Genomic DNA, 16139 nt, shown 5'->3' on the forward strand with positions numbered 1-16139 from the left:
GACGATTGGGTCAATCTAACCTGGTCGTCATCACATTCGCTGGCGGCAAAGTCCCTTATTACATAACCCTTTTCGGAGCAGAATACCCGTGCTCACTGTACAAAAAGACGGTTCCGGTCTGCGACGTCTGCCATGAAGTCGGACATAGGGCGACCGCATGTCCCCAGCCAAATGTGAAAGCGTGCCACCAGTGCGGCTTACGGGATCCCCAGGCTGGCCATGCCTGTCTACCCCACTGCATCCTCTGTGGAGGCTCCCACCTGACAGCTTCCAAGGGCTGCCCGAAACGCTTCAGGGTACCGTTTGTGCTGAAGCAACGAGAGTCTGCGAAGCGCCGTTTGGAAGAGCGGACCACGAGGGCCGACCTGGATCCACAGCACAGAAGTCGAGACCGCTTCAGTACCCACTTCCAGAGAAGGGAAAGCCGGTCGGGTTCCAGGTCTACTTCCAGGAACAGGAGATCCACGCCAGGCACGTGCGATAGGCAGGCCTTCCAACATGCACGGGGCCGCAACAGGTCTACAACTCCGCAGCGAAGGCCGTCTCGGGACCGGTCACCGGCGGGCACGGATTCCACAGCTTCGGGCAGCAGCAGCAGCAGCACCCGGCGGGTGTCGAGGTCGACATCCAAGTCCCGGAACCCCACGCCAGCGAGGAGCAACCCCAAACAGGTGGGCTGGGCAGATCGATCTCCCATCGCATACCAGAGCGAGTTTCCTCCGCTAGGGCAGGAAAGTAAACAACGCTGTCAAGAATGCGTGCAACTTAAGTCCCTGATAGCGAAACAGACGGAGCAAATAGAGAAACAAAACCAGTTGATCAGTTCTCTGTTAGCCAGGGTGGAGGCTGTAGAGCATAGACGCCAAGATGAAAACGACATGAGGCGCAAGGTGGCCAAAAGGGACATCTTGCCCGAATCGCCAAAGCAAGACGATGAGACTACAATTACGCCTACCGAGGAGGAACTCACGTCGGCGAGGCCTATGCAGGAAATCAAAGATATAGTATCGCAGCTCACAAGCCAGGTGTCGCAGCTGATGGCGCAAATGACGCAATTGAGCTCGAGGGTAGCCAAGATGGACACCTTGGAGGCGAACGTGAATCAACTTTTACTTGCTCACAAAACTAGGAAAGGGGTGCCTTATGTGAAGACAAGTGCGGAAGGGAACCTCACCGCGATGAATCACAGCCTGAGCCAAGATGGAGCGCCGAACTAAGAAAAAAGAGGACGTCACGGTAGTTCTTCAGTGGAACTGCCGTGGCATCAGAGAAAAGTTGGGGGAGTTGCAGCAGTACGTAGAATCTCTCGAGTACAAGCCAGATTTAATAGCTCTGCAAGAGAAAAATAAAAGACCCAGACTCCCCGGATTTGTAACGCATACGGATCCTACGGAGGGAAGCACGGCCGTCCTAGTGCGTAACACCATCGCAGCTACCCAACACTTCACTGACCAGAAGGGCTGTGAGCACACCCTGATTGAGCTAAATAGCACAAGTATCGGAAGCGCAGACAATGTGTTTGTGCTCAATGCGTATTGCCGACCAACCAAGAAAGGTCTAGATATCGCCGGTACAATTCAAGACGCCGCGACGAAGGCAGGCTCTCGACCATTGCTTATCCTGGGGGACTTTAACGCTCCTCACACGATGTGGGGATACAAATTTTGTTCTAAGAGGGGAAGAACATTGGCGAACCTGATTGAACACTTCGACCTCGTCCTCCTCAACGAACCATTCACTCCTACCCATACAGGCACAAGCACCTCAAGGGACACCACACCAGATTTATCATTCCTAGCTGGGACCCTCGATGCTACATGGCACAATTCGGGAGTGAACCTGGGCTCGGACCACGACGTACTATGTATCACTATCAAAGGACCGGCGTTTAAGGCGAGGATGGGGACAGCACGGATCACGAACTGGGACAAGCTAAGAAAAGAGCAGGAAGACCGTTCAGAGGAGGAGGTGGAGGACCGGCCGTACGAGAACTGGGAAAAAGAGCAGCTGGCGCTGGTGGACAAGCACACGCAGAAGATAGCCACGACGCACCAGAATCCATGCATCGACGCACGACTGGCGCACCTGTGGGAAGCCAGACGCAGCCTCACGAAGCGTTGGAAGCGGCAGCGACATAATAGGAAATTGCGGAAGAAGATTAATAAAATTAGCAGGAAAACAGCTGAGTATGCCGCCGAGCTGTGTAAAGAGAGTTGGCTCAGCCTCTGTGACGATCTGCGCGGGACACTCTCTACCCGTAAGACTTGGCAATTGCTCCGCCATCTCATAGACCCACTGGCCAGCAAAAGCGCTACCAACCGAAGCCTGGCGCGCACATTAAGCAACTACGCAGGAGGTGCGAAGAAACTAATGGAAGACCTCAAAGACAGGTACCTGAATACGGAGAAGAGTGTGGAGCAACCTGGGCCGTACAGAGGCACCTCTAATGAAGTCTTGGACAGGCCTTTCATCGACTCAGAATTACGAACGGCCATTTCTGAAAGTAATAGACGCAGTTCCCCAGGGCCGGACACTATTACTTACAGACTACTCAACAACCTGAGCGACAAATCCAGACAAGAGCTCCTTGGACACATGAACAGTGCCTGGGAAAGCGGCGTTTTGCCAGGCAGCTGGAAGGAGGCGGAAGTCCAGTTCATCCCCAAGGCTGGGAAGTCACCACACATAGATAACTTACGGCCGATCTCCCTTACGTCCTGCGTGGGCAAGGTTATGGAAAGAATGGTGTTGAATAGGCTGCAAAAACATCTGGACAGCACTGATCAGATGCCGGACTCTATGTTCGGATTTCGGAGGCACCTAAGCACGCAGGACGTACTGCTGCAACTGAAGGAAGAGGTCATGAAACAAGCCACCAAGCAATCGCCTAGAGCAATCTTGGCGTTGGACCTCAAAGGAGCGTTTGACAACGTCTCCCACGCTAGCATCCTAGCCAACCTTCAGGACACAGGATGCGGAGAGCGGGCATACAACTATGTGCGGGATTTCCTGACAGGCCGCAGCGCTCGAATCAAGGTGGGGGGAGAGGTATCTGCACCCATAGTGTTGGGAAGTAAGGGGACCCCACAGGGATCCGTCCTGTCGCCTCTTCTCTTTAATATGGCACTATTAGGCCTGCCCAAGGCGCTGGGGGTAGTCGATGGTTTGGGGCACGCGCTCTACGCCGACGACATTTCGCTCTGGACGACGAAGGCGGGTTCCTCAGGGTGGATTCAAGATACGCTGCAAGCAGGCCCAGATGTGGTTAGTAAATACGCGAAGGAGTGTGGACTGCGATGTTCGCCTCAAAAATCTGAACTGGTGGTTGTCCGCCCTCGGGCGCCCAAGACACAGAAGGAAGACGTGAAGGTGGTCATAGAGGGAGAAGACATCGTTCCAGGGCCCAGTGTTAAGATTCTGGGGCTCACCATCCAGGCAGACAACAAGGCCACTACGTCTGTGCGCAAGCTTATGCACTCCTCAGGACAGATCCTGCACATGCTTCGGCGGGTGGCAACAAGGTGGAGAGGACTGAACGAGAACGACACCCTGAGGCTGGTACAAGCCTTTGTGGTGTCAAGAATAACGTACGCCACACCTTACCTCCTGATGAACAAAGGAGAAAAGAGCCAGGTGGACACAGTAATACGCAAGGCGGTGAAACAAGCCATCGGAGTTCCCATAAGTGCGTCGACGGACAAGCTCCTCCAGATGGCTCTACACAATACAGTGGACGAGCTGGTTGAGGGCCACCTATCCAGCCAAAAACAGAGGCTGAGTCACACTAAGGCGGGCCGCCGTATCCTGGGTAGAATCGGCTGGAGCGTGGCAGAGCTGACCGATCGAGAACAGCTTGCGGACAAATGGCTAGACGCAATCAAGACCAAGCCTCTGCCAAACAACATGAATCCGGCTCACCATGGCGGCAGGCGTGAGGCTAGGCCTCGTGCCCTCAACAGGCTACTGGAGAGCGAAGACGGTGTCGTCTTCACGGACGCCTCGAAAAACAAGGGGACGACTAGAGCAGTGGCGGTGGTGACAACTAGGGGCGAGCTGCTTACAAGCGCATCGTTTCAAGTCAGAGATGTGGAAGAAACGGAAGAGTTGGCAATTGCCCTAGCCCTGACCCTTCCGGGAATTTCCAAGGTTGTCACCGACTCACAGCAGGCGTACAGGAACTTCCAGTCAGGCTGGGTGTCCCGGCGGGTACTTCGCATCCTGAGGGACAAAACACCTCCAGAGAGCCATGTTCAATTAGTATGGGTTCCAGCCCACTCCTTGGTGGAGGGCAATGAGTTTGCCCACCGACAGGCCCGCGCGTTAACGTACCGGGCAACGGCTGAGGAGGAGGCCAGAGGTGAACCTATGGTGACCTACAGAGAGATAGTGCGGCACTATCGAGAGGATAGGCAGAAACTTCCTGCCCCGCACCCAGAACTCACGCGGGAGCAGCAAGTACTGTATCGACAGATTCAGTCAGGATCTTTCCCTCACCCTCGCTTACTGAACAGCATGTTCCAAAATCAGTACGACAAGACTTGCCCGTTATGCAAGCAGCTCGGTACTCTTCGCCACATGATAGGAGAGTGCGACGTCAGCCCAAAACACCCACCCCTCATCAGCAACTCCTCCACTAAGAACCCCACCCTTACCCCTAGCGAGCGATGGGAGATCTTGCTGTCCAGCCCCGCCTTGGAGGATCAGCTACGGCTGGTTACCAGGGGCCAGGTGGCGAAGACAGCATATGGAATCCTGTGAAGAGGGATCCACTCTCATCCAGCGCGTTTTGCGCTGACATGCTGTGCAATTAAAGTTGTTCCTCATCTTAGGAGCACTGACCGCTCGCGCCACGAGGCTCGCGCAGTGGGCCTCAGAGTGGTGCTTCGTTGTCTTCGTCTTCATCAATGCTGCTACAATCTAAAGTAATTTGCCTTCTGAATATTTCAGGCATAGTTGTGAACAAATTAAATGCCAGGTGGATTGGCCAAGGTAAATATAACTGGTAGCGAAGCTTCCACAGAAGCCCATACGTTCAGAAAATGGCGGCTGTTAAGCTGCTCATGGGGCTTAGCGCCATCTGTGTGAGGAGGAAACACTTCCGGCGGAACAAAAAATAAACAGGATGTGACGCAAGATCCGGTCAGAAAGTGACGTCATTTTGGTGGAATTAGCGGGAAAATTTGACTTCAATTTAGCCTTAGCAGGCCTCCGATCGCTGGGGGCTCATGTCATTGCCATCTGACGCAAGTTGGCGAGCCCTTGGCGTGTGTGCTTCAAGTAAACGCCAGCTTATACTCCTGACTAGAGAAACGTACTGTAGCATACTGTCGCATGATTCGCCTCGGTGTTTATAAAAACATCTTGCATCTTCTCTGAACCTTTATTCTGTATTCATGCCTTGCACTGCTGTATAAAAGCAATCAATTGTTTATTTTGATTGCAGTGGGTGGCAAACATACCCCCCCCCCTTCCCACCGACCGGAATTTTTTTTCTGCCTTGGGATACAGAGCACAAAATGACACTTGACGACTCTCCCCGGTCCCCCTTTCATATAAAAAAAACGTGCCCACTCCTTACCCCGATACCAATTTCTACCAACGCCACTGCTGGGTTTAATTGCGTCGCACATACGCAGGTTGCGTGCGTGCCTTAAGTATTGACCAAGGTTATATAATGCTTGCTCAGTTTGTGTACTTCTGTTCTAAGAGAAGAAATAACGCATAGTCATGCTATAATCAAGACATTTGAATTTTATTCCAGGATAAACATAAAACAAATTTACCACACTGCACAAGATCAGCACGTATACAATAAGTACAAAATGTTTGTCGGCACTACATGCATTATGATTTTCCTTACGCGGCGAAAAATTGACTTTACCCGTAACAGATACCATTATGAGCAATGAAAGCGTCAGCAGCAGGACTACTTCGAAACAAGAGAAAAGAACTAGGCAACAGCTGCATCTTGACGCAGAAAACCGGGCCGCAGGAATGCCGATTCACGAAAGTGCAGCGAGCACACCGCAGCTGTCCCGGCGTCTTATCAAGTAGACATGGGTTTCTACAGAAGTTCACTCGGCATTCACGCCTGCAATTTTCTGGTTGCATTATTAGGCAAGTGTCGCAACAGATAAGTAAAACGAGGAAAAATGGATCAATGCAAACGAAAGTGACGGGAGGATGTAAAAGCACACAGCTGGAAAGATCTGGCAGCAGCGCAGCACGGAGCAGCACAACACAGTACTGCGATGGAAATAATGCTTGCGCATACAAGTGCGGGAAGCAACGAGCACTACAAGCGTTGTAATGCAATAGAGAAGACACTGAGATAGACAAATAAAGAAACTCGTTTAAATTCGAGTGGTACTACGCTGAGAAGTCCTAGAGTAATTGACACCACTTGCTCCGAGCCAGCCTGAGGTGAAATCAAGAGATAACTGTGACATAACAAAGGTTTAGACCCATTTTTTTTTCGAAGCACCACCACGTCCTCTTACACAACCCCCGTGCACGTATTAACAGTACTATAGTTTCGCGTTACCTGTGGAAATGAGAGGAAAATGGTGTAGTAAAACGCCAGGAGTACGGGAGTTGCTGTTGCAACCTTGTTCAGCACATCGTTTCCGTAGGTACAGAGGAAAGCGCTCCGCTCCAACCGTTGGCAGCATCGTCCCGTAGTTCACCGTGCCCGCCGGGCACGGTACTAAACGTGTTCACCGACGATACAACGCACCTCGCAACTCCACGCACAGCAAAAATTAAGTGCACACCAAATTAACAAGGAAAAACGAATGCAAATGCGCACCACCAGAACACGCGAGGGGCGTTTCCTAGCAGACGAACTTTAGGAGCGCCTTTCCGAACACTACAAGGACTGTATCACAGAGCAATGACATGTGCCATTCTTCAGAGGGCGCTACAAAAAAGGTTTTTGAGAATGAACAGCATTTTCATAAATTATTTACACAATGTGCCTAAATAAATGTGATTCAGAAATAAATATCGTTCGTAAAATATAAATGTTGTTTTATTGTTGAACCAAACTTGTTTTTTTTTGTTACTAGTGTTTGTTCCCTCCTCACCTAGTCGCGCTTCAATCGCCACTCCCATAAACCCCCATGCTGATGTCAATGGCAATAGGTTCTGAACCGCTTTTCGCCCGAAGCTTCGCTACCATTTATATTTACCTTGGATTGGCTGCACCAATCACACAGCCTCGTGCGCAATCAGCTAATACCCTGCCTCATAAGGCATTGATCGGTACCACACTGCGGGTGTGGTAGTTTGTGCATGTATGAAACACACTGGTAAGGTTCAGAGCACGCATACAGGATTGAGAGTACGGGCACAGATTTTCTGTGGGCAAATGGTTTGGTACTTGTCTTCTACGTTAAGGATTTATTGATTATTGGATTACTTGGGACATCTCTCAACATGCAACAAGCTTGTGAAGCGTTAGTTTATCCCCTACTGCGGGTATTTGACACTGTATAGAAGTCATAGAATAACAGAAGCAACTTCTGGGTATGTGGTGACCTGGGTTTAACGTTGGGTGTCGAGGCTTACAACGTAAACTGTTAGCTTGAGCTTTAGGTAGAGCGAGTGCAGGGAGTATTTTTTGCCATGTGCACCGGTTCATTACGTTAGACCGCAAGCGTGAAGTGCGTGACGTTGGTCTAACGTCCCACGTTTAGGCTTAACACAATGTAAACATCAAGCTGAGCCGCAATACGTGCCAAGCAACATCGTGCTCACTGCACATCCAGGTTCGGGTGCCGCTTGACGACGTTTGCCTCATAGCGTAACAATAGGCCTAACGTCGAGCCGTCACGGGCTCGCGTTGTGTCCTGCCCCTGCTGGCTGCTGGGAAGGACTTTAGGGGACCAAGCAACTCACACGCCTCTCACATCGGGTCACCTGCCGCTTACAGACAAGCACCACACAATCCCCAGGTTCCAAGAAACCCATAGGTACCACCTTTGTAGGTTTTGGTGCACCGAAAGGTCAATTACAACCCATTGAACGTTTTGCCCCGCCACTCACTTTGGTAAGACTACTTGGGTTTAGCACGCCGGCTTTTGTCGGCGGAGGTAAGACTGCACGCGGCTGTGCCAATTGTGGCCCGTCGCACAGGATATTACTGCAATAGAGTCAGTCTTGTTCTGAGAAGACATCTCTTCCTATGAACAGGAAGAACCCAGATAAGCTACATTCTGCAGCGACAAACCGCACTACATATCCCATCTGGCACCCCGCACAGCAAGACACGAGCCGCAGATGCCACCTCTATGCATATATGAACGAAGGTCTTCGCCCCTGGCAACGGCAACCACCTTCCCTTCCGTTGTAGATAACCGACATCAAAACCATGACATGGCGGGCCACACCAGCGGATTCCTGGAGTGGGGATCCCGCCCACTAACCAGCTCGACTTCACTGTTCAATAAAGCTTTGCTCCTCCATCTCCTCCTTACATTCGTGATAAACTGGAGCGCAATCCTGTAACACAAAGTACCCTGGCCGACTCCGTGATTAATCAAGAGGGCGTTGCACAAGTGCCCACGGGCAAAATCCGCATGCAGCAAGCAGGAAATTACCTATTCCGCCACCCAGAACACCTCCGTCTTCGCAGCTGATCCCCAGCCACACCTTAGTCTGTCTGGAAGAGAGAGAGAGAGAAATGACCTGTATTGATTCGTCCTGCGAGAAAGGTGCGGGTCAGGCCACGCAGGGCTTCGCCGCACCTCGTCTAACTACCTGCGCTAGGTAGCGGGCGGAGCCCGAGGCGTCGTGCCCGGCCGGCCGCGCGGGTTACTCGGATCGCCCGCGCCGTCGCCGTCGGCTCGACCCCCGCGGGGGCCGGGAGGCGAGGGGAAAACCCAGATGTTTGCCCCAATGCTCAGTGAAAAACCCGGTTTTCCGCTTGCGGTATTATAAATACACAAGAATCCCACCAATGCCCCCCAAAAATTAGCTGACAATTATGGCATCCCTGAAGCGAAACTTGAGAACAGTGCAAAACTCGACGACGAAGCACAACTACTGCTTTAGCAGCGGCACCTCTGGATTCTGGCAGCAGCAGCGCTGAGCCTCTGCCCGGGCAGCCCCTCCTTCATCTCAGGAAGGAATCGCGTCATGAGCGAACGCACAACGGCGCGCAATACTCTGGCGTTATCTCATAGCCCATCGTCTCAACAGAGCGCGACTTACAAGGCACCTTTGACATAACGCCCTCCCCCTCACACTTTTGCCTCTCTTCCTTCGCTTTCCTGCTTGCTCTAGCTAATCTAGCTTTGGTGTTCCTTCGCTCGGTTACGAGGCCGACAACGAGGGCCGACACAAACCCCAGTACCAGGCGCTTAAGCTGCACTCTAAAACAAAAGCAAAAGTGTCACATGTCAATATGAATCCTTGGACGCTAGACAACTAAACGGCAGCCTCGGGACTGCCACTCTCCAGGAATGGCAAAAGGGTATTAATATAAAAGTAGTAGAGCTGGTTCTTCATTGTCTGCTATTTGGCGCGGTTCAGCCGAATTCGTTAAATCGGAATGAAATCCTTCCCGTACACAACGAAGTCGCCCCCGCAAGTTCGGACACTTCCAATATTTGCTCATTATTGGCGAGGAGATGTTTTAGTGGCGCCCCATGGCTCGGACGTCGGCTTAGGGACTCGCGCCGCTGTCGTCTGCTACACTCCGCTTGTGAGGGGCAGCAGTGCCTGTGCTAGAAATCGCCCGCTTTGATGTTTAAGGGCATAAAAACGCGTGTTTCTAGTAATACAGTTATTTTTTGCAAGCTTCTGCCGCATCTGAATAACTTCAATCTGTATCCCCCACAAGTTTGCAACACATTAGGAGAGGGAGAACGTTACAAATTTGATATTAGTAGGTTTGGGAATGTTTGGTAGGCTCACGAAGATTTCGTGTATATTTTCACAGTGCTGTATGGCATACATTCCCTTTTTCACAAATTGGCCTTCATTATGAATGCGCGCAAGAAGGTGCATATCACCAGCGTGCGTTGCTTATTCACATGCAAATACAATGAGGTTTGTGCTACGCCACCGCTACCGCAACCCAGACAACGTTGTCCAGAGTACTCAAAGGCGGCTTTTATGCTCCGAATTTCTGTCGCAACCATCGTTATCATAACAAATTTACTCTCAACTCGACCAATTATGACATGATTACGGTGTTGAAAGCTTGGTATACCCGCTAACAAACACAATAAATAGCATACGTGCATATATTACAAGAATCGAAACGTATGAATATTTCCAGCAGCTCTTTATCGTTTTCCAACCCTTCCAGGCGTAAAAAAGAAATCTTGGTCTACTCGGGGTGGCGTCCGATGAATTGAAGAGAATTACTCTTACTCTCTTGTGCTGGACTGATGAACCCAGCGCACTAATCAGCTCGATTTTTATAGTTTCCCCCTCCTCCTTCTCCACCTCCTCTTGAGTAGAGTTTTCCGCATATCCGAATATTAGGAGGATATGGCTGCGGGAAAAGTACCAAAATAGCCCCCCAGGTCTGAACAAGCATAGTGTCACTGTATCTTAACAGTAGACGTGACTCGTTTTGCTCAATAAACCTCTACACTGGTTGGAAGCCTGGTATAAAAGAAGCACGCGCCTGTACTTACAATAGGTTATTTGGAACTCAATTTACATTTTTTGCGCGCCATAGCGCATTTCGGCATATTTTCATGCCATGACAACGTGAAGCGAAGTGATGCAACACTTTCGAGCGTTCGGCAAGGTTGCAAAAACTGTTCTACCTTACATATGATTACCGGAAATCGCAATGCCTTCTGCGGTTCTGCCAAAGCCTGGAATTCTGCCGATGGCCTGGAATTTGGTTTGGTCTTGTATTTTCGCTGTTTTCGGTTAGTAGCACCAGGCTATTCCCTTTGTTCGAAAGATTCCTAAATACAGAAACTGACGCCTAGCTCCAACTCTTCGTGCTCCGCACAGGACCGGCTTCGCAGGGCAGGGGGCGACGCCGGCAATGTTTCTTCCATAGCGGTATACAAAAGTATACTTAAACTAACGCCCTGAGCTAGTTTATGCGATTTTAAGTCTATTATGATAAAAAGTTACGCCTCGCAATATCTGGTGCGGAATAGCATCAGACGTCAATCGAGCGCAAAGAAATAGCGGGGAGAGCGAGCCCGAGTGAAGCAGACGACAAATGCCAGAATCCCTAAGCCGACATCATGGAGGCGCGCTTCTCAGCGCCGCCCGTGGTCGTTCTTCCAGCTCTTTTTTTTTTGTCCCGAAGGGTGTACGGGCACTTGACCCCGAGCTGGGTCGAAGACAAGCCTGAAAGGCGATACACCGAGCCAAGGGAAGGAGGGGTTCACAAGCAAGCCTCAGGGGAGGACTGTCGCATCATGCCCCATGGTACGGAGCACCTCCTCGTAGCGTTTAGCAGCCATGGGCTCGTTGGACATGCCGTACCTGCATACCCATACAACAACATGTCACACCGCTGCCCTATACATATATCAACAGATGGTGTACTCGCAACAGCCTTAAACGCACTTGTTCAACCAGCCTGCCAATGCAGGGAAGTTTAACTTATATACAGGGCGGCTACTGCAGTGACACCGAGTAACGTAGATGACTTAACTGTAATCAGTCGCCTTGAATTTGCCGAAAATTTGGAAGAAAATATCTACTTAAAAATACAAAGATTGTGTTCATGAGGCGCCTGTGAGTAGTAGTAGTGCCACTTTATTTTACATTGTGTTCATGGTAGGGGGTGGCGGAGGTCTAGGGCTCTGTCCGTGACGGTTTCTTGCGTTGCGAAGTCAGAGCTCCCCAGGGCCTGCTCCCAGTGAGAGGGGGAGGGGAAAGGGGGGAAGGGGTCGCGCGGACACTCACAGAGCGAGTGGAAGAGGGTGTCCAGCGCGCCACATAAGGGGCAGTGAGGGGAGGTGAATTGGTGGGGGTTAGTGTGCACAGGAGAGTGCGGTGTGGGAAAGTGGGGGTTTGTAAGAGCCGCCACATGTGCGCTGCCGGCGGAGTAAGGGTGCGGGGGAGGTTGGTTCCTGCGGAGGAGGCGGTAATGTTGAGTTATGTCCCTGCACATAAGTACCGTAATTACCCGATTATAACGCGCACCTTTTTTCCGGAAATATAAGCCAAAAAATCGCATGCGCGTTAGAATCGGATACGAAACCGAAACTGGCGAAACAGCTGAAATTTTGTTCCACCCATCGCCATCGCCATCTCAAGATGGCGCCAAAGCTTTTAGCAACAATTTTTCGTATCTAGGCGCCTAGGCTTTTCTATCGGCGTTCACACAAATCGCCAAATTATTCCACTTGCGCGCTTGATAACAGCAATGGCAGCAGCGGCAACGAAGGTGCGCCGCTTCCACGGCTTACGAGCGGCTCCCACGCATTCACGAGTGGTTGGCTGAAGCGTGCGCCTCTGGTGAAGCTCGCGGGATGGGCGTGCGAGGTGTGCGCCACGATCCCATTGAACATGGTTGAACGTTCGTTCAGAAGTGTGGCATCGCGAACGCGCTTGACGGCACCGATGACGAGATGTTGAGGACAGCGGAAGGCGACAAGGAGCTCTTGGAGAGCGACAAGGTGTGAGATGAGTGAGATTACTTCGGGAAATAAATCGCCCGTTTCTCTCGCATTCGTTTTTCTTGCTCGCAAAGCTAATTGCACGTTACAATCGGAGGTGCAAGTTTTTTCGGTTTTTTGCCTGGAAAATCGGGTGCGCGTTAGAATCGGGGGCGCGTTAGAATCGGGTAATTACGGTAGGTACGCGTGGGACATTTCGGGGATGCCGTGTGTTCGGGCGTGTTGGTGTGCCGTCTCATTACAACCTACGCCGGTGTGGGCCGGAGTCCATCACGGGGTGGGCAGGGGGATTCTGAAGATTTTTGAGGGCAGCTGTGGAAATGACGCCCTTTGTGTAATTTCGTATGGCAGTTTGGGAGTGAAAAGCACAATAGCTTGCTGCCTTCCCTCTCCTTCCCCCCTCCAACTCCACAAAGATTCCAATAGTTTTTTACGTGCATGCGCTGTGTGCGTGTTCCTGCGTTTGTCATTTTCTGGGTGCTTATGTGCATTGTTAGTGCTTGTGCGCTCTTTTGTGTCTTCGCTTCCTTCGCTCGTTTTCGCCCCTCTCATCTCCATATGGAGTATCAATCCATGCTCCTTGCCAGGCTGACTTCTTCTTTTCATGAAAGGCATCGCACATTCCTCATCCACGCATATGAATGGTTATACTGTCTCAAGCATACTCTGTAATTTAACACAGAATTCATCAAAAAATTACGAATGTATACACAGCACAACAGCAAGGAGAGGATTCTTAAGCATTTTTTTTTTGTTTTTCGCAGTTGCGCTGCACAATTTCCAAACCACAATAAATTCCAAACCTTAAAATTTTAATGACTTCAAGCAATAATAAACACGTTTAGAGTAAACAAAAAAAGCAGTGAGAGAAAAAACTTATGTCAGTATGTTTTTGATGTATTTAAATACGTTAAATTTCTCGCATTATCATTAGGAGTGAGATTATGCACCTGATCGGAGCCACCTGTAAAAGGCCCCTGGTTTCTGCGCGTTACTGTAGGCCTTTCAAGGACAACTCTCTCCCCATCAGGACATTGCCAAAGTTGGATGACGTTAGTCTGAGACTTTGGTTTTTTGCCCACGTTGCGTTGTGGGACTGCTGCTGCGTGTCACGCTCCAGGGCCAGCGATGCCTGCCGCGATGTCTGCACCTTCTGCAGGGTATTGAGAAAAGGTGAAAACAGGCAAAAGCGGTAACTAACCTCTTTATTCTGAGGTTGACCAATACAGACAAGCAAAATTGACTGCACGCCATTTCAGATTTTCTTTAGTTGTGTATAGTGTGCGAAACCTAAATTACATGCTGCGGCTGTAAAAATTCCAGCAAATATAAAGCCCAGGAATTGCATTGTTTTAGACACAGGGTAACAGACGGGAGTGCCCACGTAGAAACAACGATTTAGTGGGTCTCAGCATGGTTTGCAAGGAATTACGTTAGTGAGCATTACGTTAGCATGCTGCCTCCGCGATGGGAAGCTGGTATCCATGGCAGCGCGTCCTTGAAAACATCTGCCGCAGGCAGTAGTTGGGTGTACGGCACAGACACTGGCCCAACGCCTGACAACTGGGCACTGAAACCATGGGGCAGCTGTGCCTGGTGGTAGGCAAGTGGGGACCCTGCCGGGGCCGGGCCGTACTTTGTCTCCTTTCTCGGTCCTCCCGGTGTCAGCAGCAGGCCCCGAGCATAGGTATTGTTGGGGTTTCGTGAGAGCATCCTTTGGCCCAGCCGCTCCTTGGCAGCAGCTTGCTGCTCCGGAGTCCGTGGACCTGCCCGGCGCTCCTTCGGCCGGGCGAGTTTCGGGACACTCAGGCCGCCTTCCCTAACGCTCCTCCAGTCAATGCCCTGGATGGAGCTCCCCTTGATGGTACTGCCACGGGGCACCCTCCACTGCTCCGGAAAATTCATGCACGCCATGGCCTGGGGTACTTCTTGGAAGCCCTTGGACGGCAGAAGGGAAACCAGCAACCGTTCGTCCGCTAAGGACGAATGTTTGGGGAGTAACTGTTCGTCCCCTCGCATTTACATGCGTAGGAAACTAATTAATGGTTGTGGCAACGCAGTTAGTCCCCCAAAGAAGCAATGGCACTCCCCCATTGCTCTGTTTTGGCTAAGTGTGTATTGTGATAAAAGAGGTGAATACAAGTCTGGAATGGGGAGTCACCAGAGAGGAAGAGCGTGGGGCAGTGTGTTTTAACGTGCTTAGATGAACCGCAACGTTACGGCCACTTTCATTCTACACTCTCCGGCTGAAGATTATGAATTTGATATTTTGAAAAAAGGCTTATAGTCCCGCAAGGTAAAAGAGTTGTATGACTTGACAAGCGAGACATAATTTTTAAACGAATCAATATTTACGGCATATAGTTTTTTACGGCATATAATGTGGCTACTACCGCAAATAGGGCCACCTTTCACTCACGTTGTTTGATCTTTATCTTTTTTTCTACTCGCAGGGTGAAAAATGTTTCACGATTGCGGGTAATCGACGCTTCCGTAATGCCAGAAATTACGTCTGGCAATACTCACGCACCTGTAATGATGATAGGTGCCAAGGGGGCAGATATGATCATAGAAGACGCCAAAGCTGAGGAGATGGCTGCAGCAGGAGGAATAAGAACCACTTGAGTGCCGAGTATGCCGCGGGATCTCCGAAGTCTAGAAGTTTTCTTTCAAAATTTGTGCCTATGTAATAAAATAAAAGTAATAAAAATGTCCACTAAACACCACTCTCTTTGTGTTGTCAATGAGATGGTTCTCCAAATCGGGAAAAATATCCACATGCTGGACACGATCAGAAAGAACGGTCAGTGCAACATGCGCTGACCTCCAACTTATGAATATGCTGGTATTCCTCAGTTCCGACTTGTGTCCATCTAGTATTCCTCAGTTGATTATTTTTGGCATGATAACTTGTTTCCTCAGCAACTATATATGAGATGGTGCACAAAACGCGATGTTTTGCTCACGGTGCACAACTCACGGTGCACAAAACCCGAGGTCTGCGCCGTTTCCTCGAGTGCTGCGAACGGGCTGATGTAATCAGATTGTGTTGCGGCGCAATATCCGCCGTTTCACGTCCTGTTGGCGCCGCTTTTTGCTTTTCTGCGACGCTTTGCGCACCTTTCGGTACGAAATTTGGCCGATAAAACACACTCTTTGTGGATACGCCTATCTTCCAAAACGCTTATTTTTGTAGGTATTCGTGCTCAGTACCACCGTATATATACCGTTTATAACTTATTTTAGCGGAAACTATGTTAACATCTTTTTTAACGAAACTGATTTTTTTCTTCGTGCACCTTACTGGCTCGGCACAGGAGCGCGTAGTCAGTTGTCATCGAATGTATGAATAAACGCGCCTTGTTTGTGAAAACGTCGAAACGAAGCTACCAGCCCCTTGGTGTTCAAATCGGTTTGGAAGCACTTGTAATGAATGAATGAATGACATTTATTAAGATGGGGGAGGCTACATGGCCGTAGTTGGGGAAGGGGAAGAAGGGAGGAGGGGAAGGTGATCACTCAATCGTTAGA

At 50.4% G+C, this 16139-nt stretch overlaps 1 protein-coding gene across 1 annotated transcript in view; it reads left to right on the plus strand.

Annotated features, from left to right (window-relative positions):
- Positions 1 to 15334, plus strand: part of LOC144172484 (4-pyridoxate dehydrogenase-like) — a 201435-nt gene extending 186101 nt beyond the window's left edge. Inside the window, exon 11 of the mRNA XM_077701179.1 lies at positions 15062 to 15334. Within this exon, the coding sequence (XP_077557305.1) occupies positions 15062 to 15233 (172 nt within the window). The 3' untranslated portion in view covers positions 15234 to 15334. The remainder of the gene's footprint in view (positions 1 to 15061) is intronic.
- Positions 15335 to 16139: the final 805 nt, after the last annotated feature.

Source organism: Haemaphysalis longicornis, unplaced genomic scaffold, assembly GCF_048455015.1.
Source record: "Haemaphysalis longicornis isolate Haplotype H1 unplaced genomic scaffold, Haemaphysalis longicornis Haplotype H1 scaffold_227, whole genome shotgun sequence".
NCBI classification, from domain to species: domain Eukaryota; kingdom Metazoa; phylum Arthropoda; class Arachnida; order Ixodida; family Ixodidae; genus Haemaphysalis; species Haemaphysalis longicornis.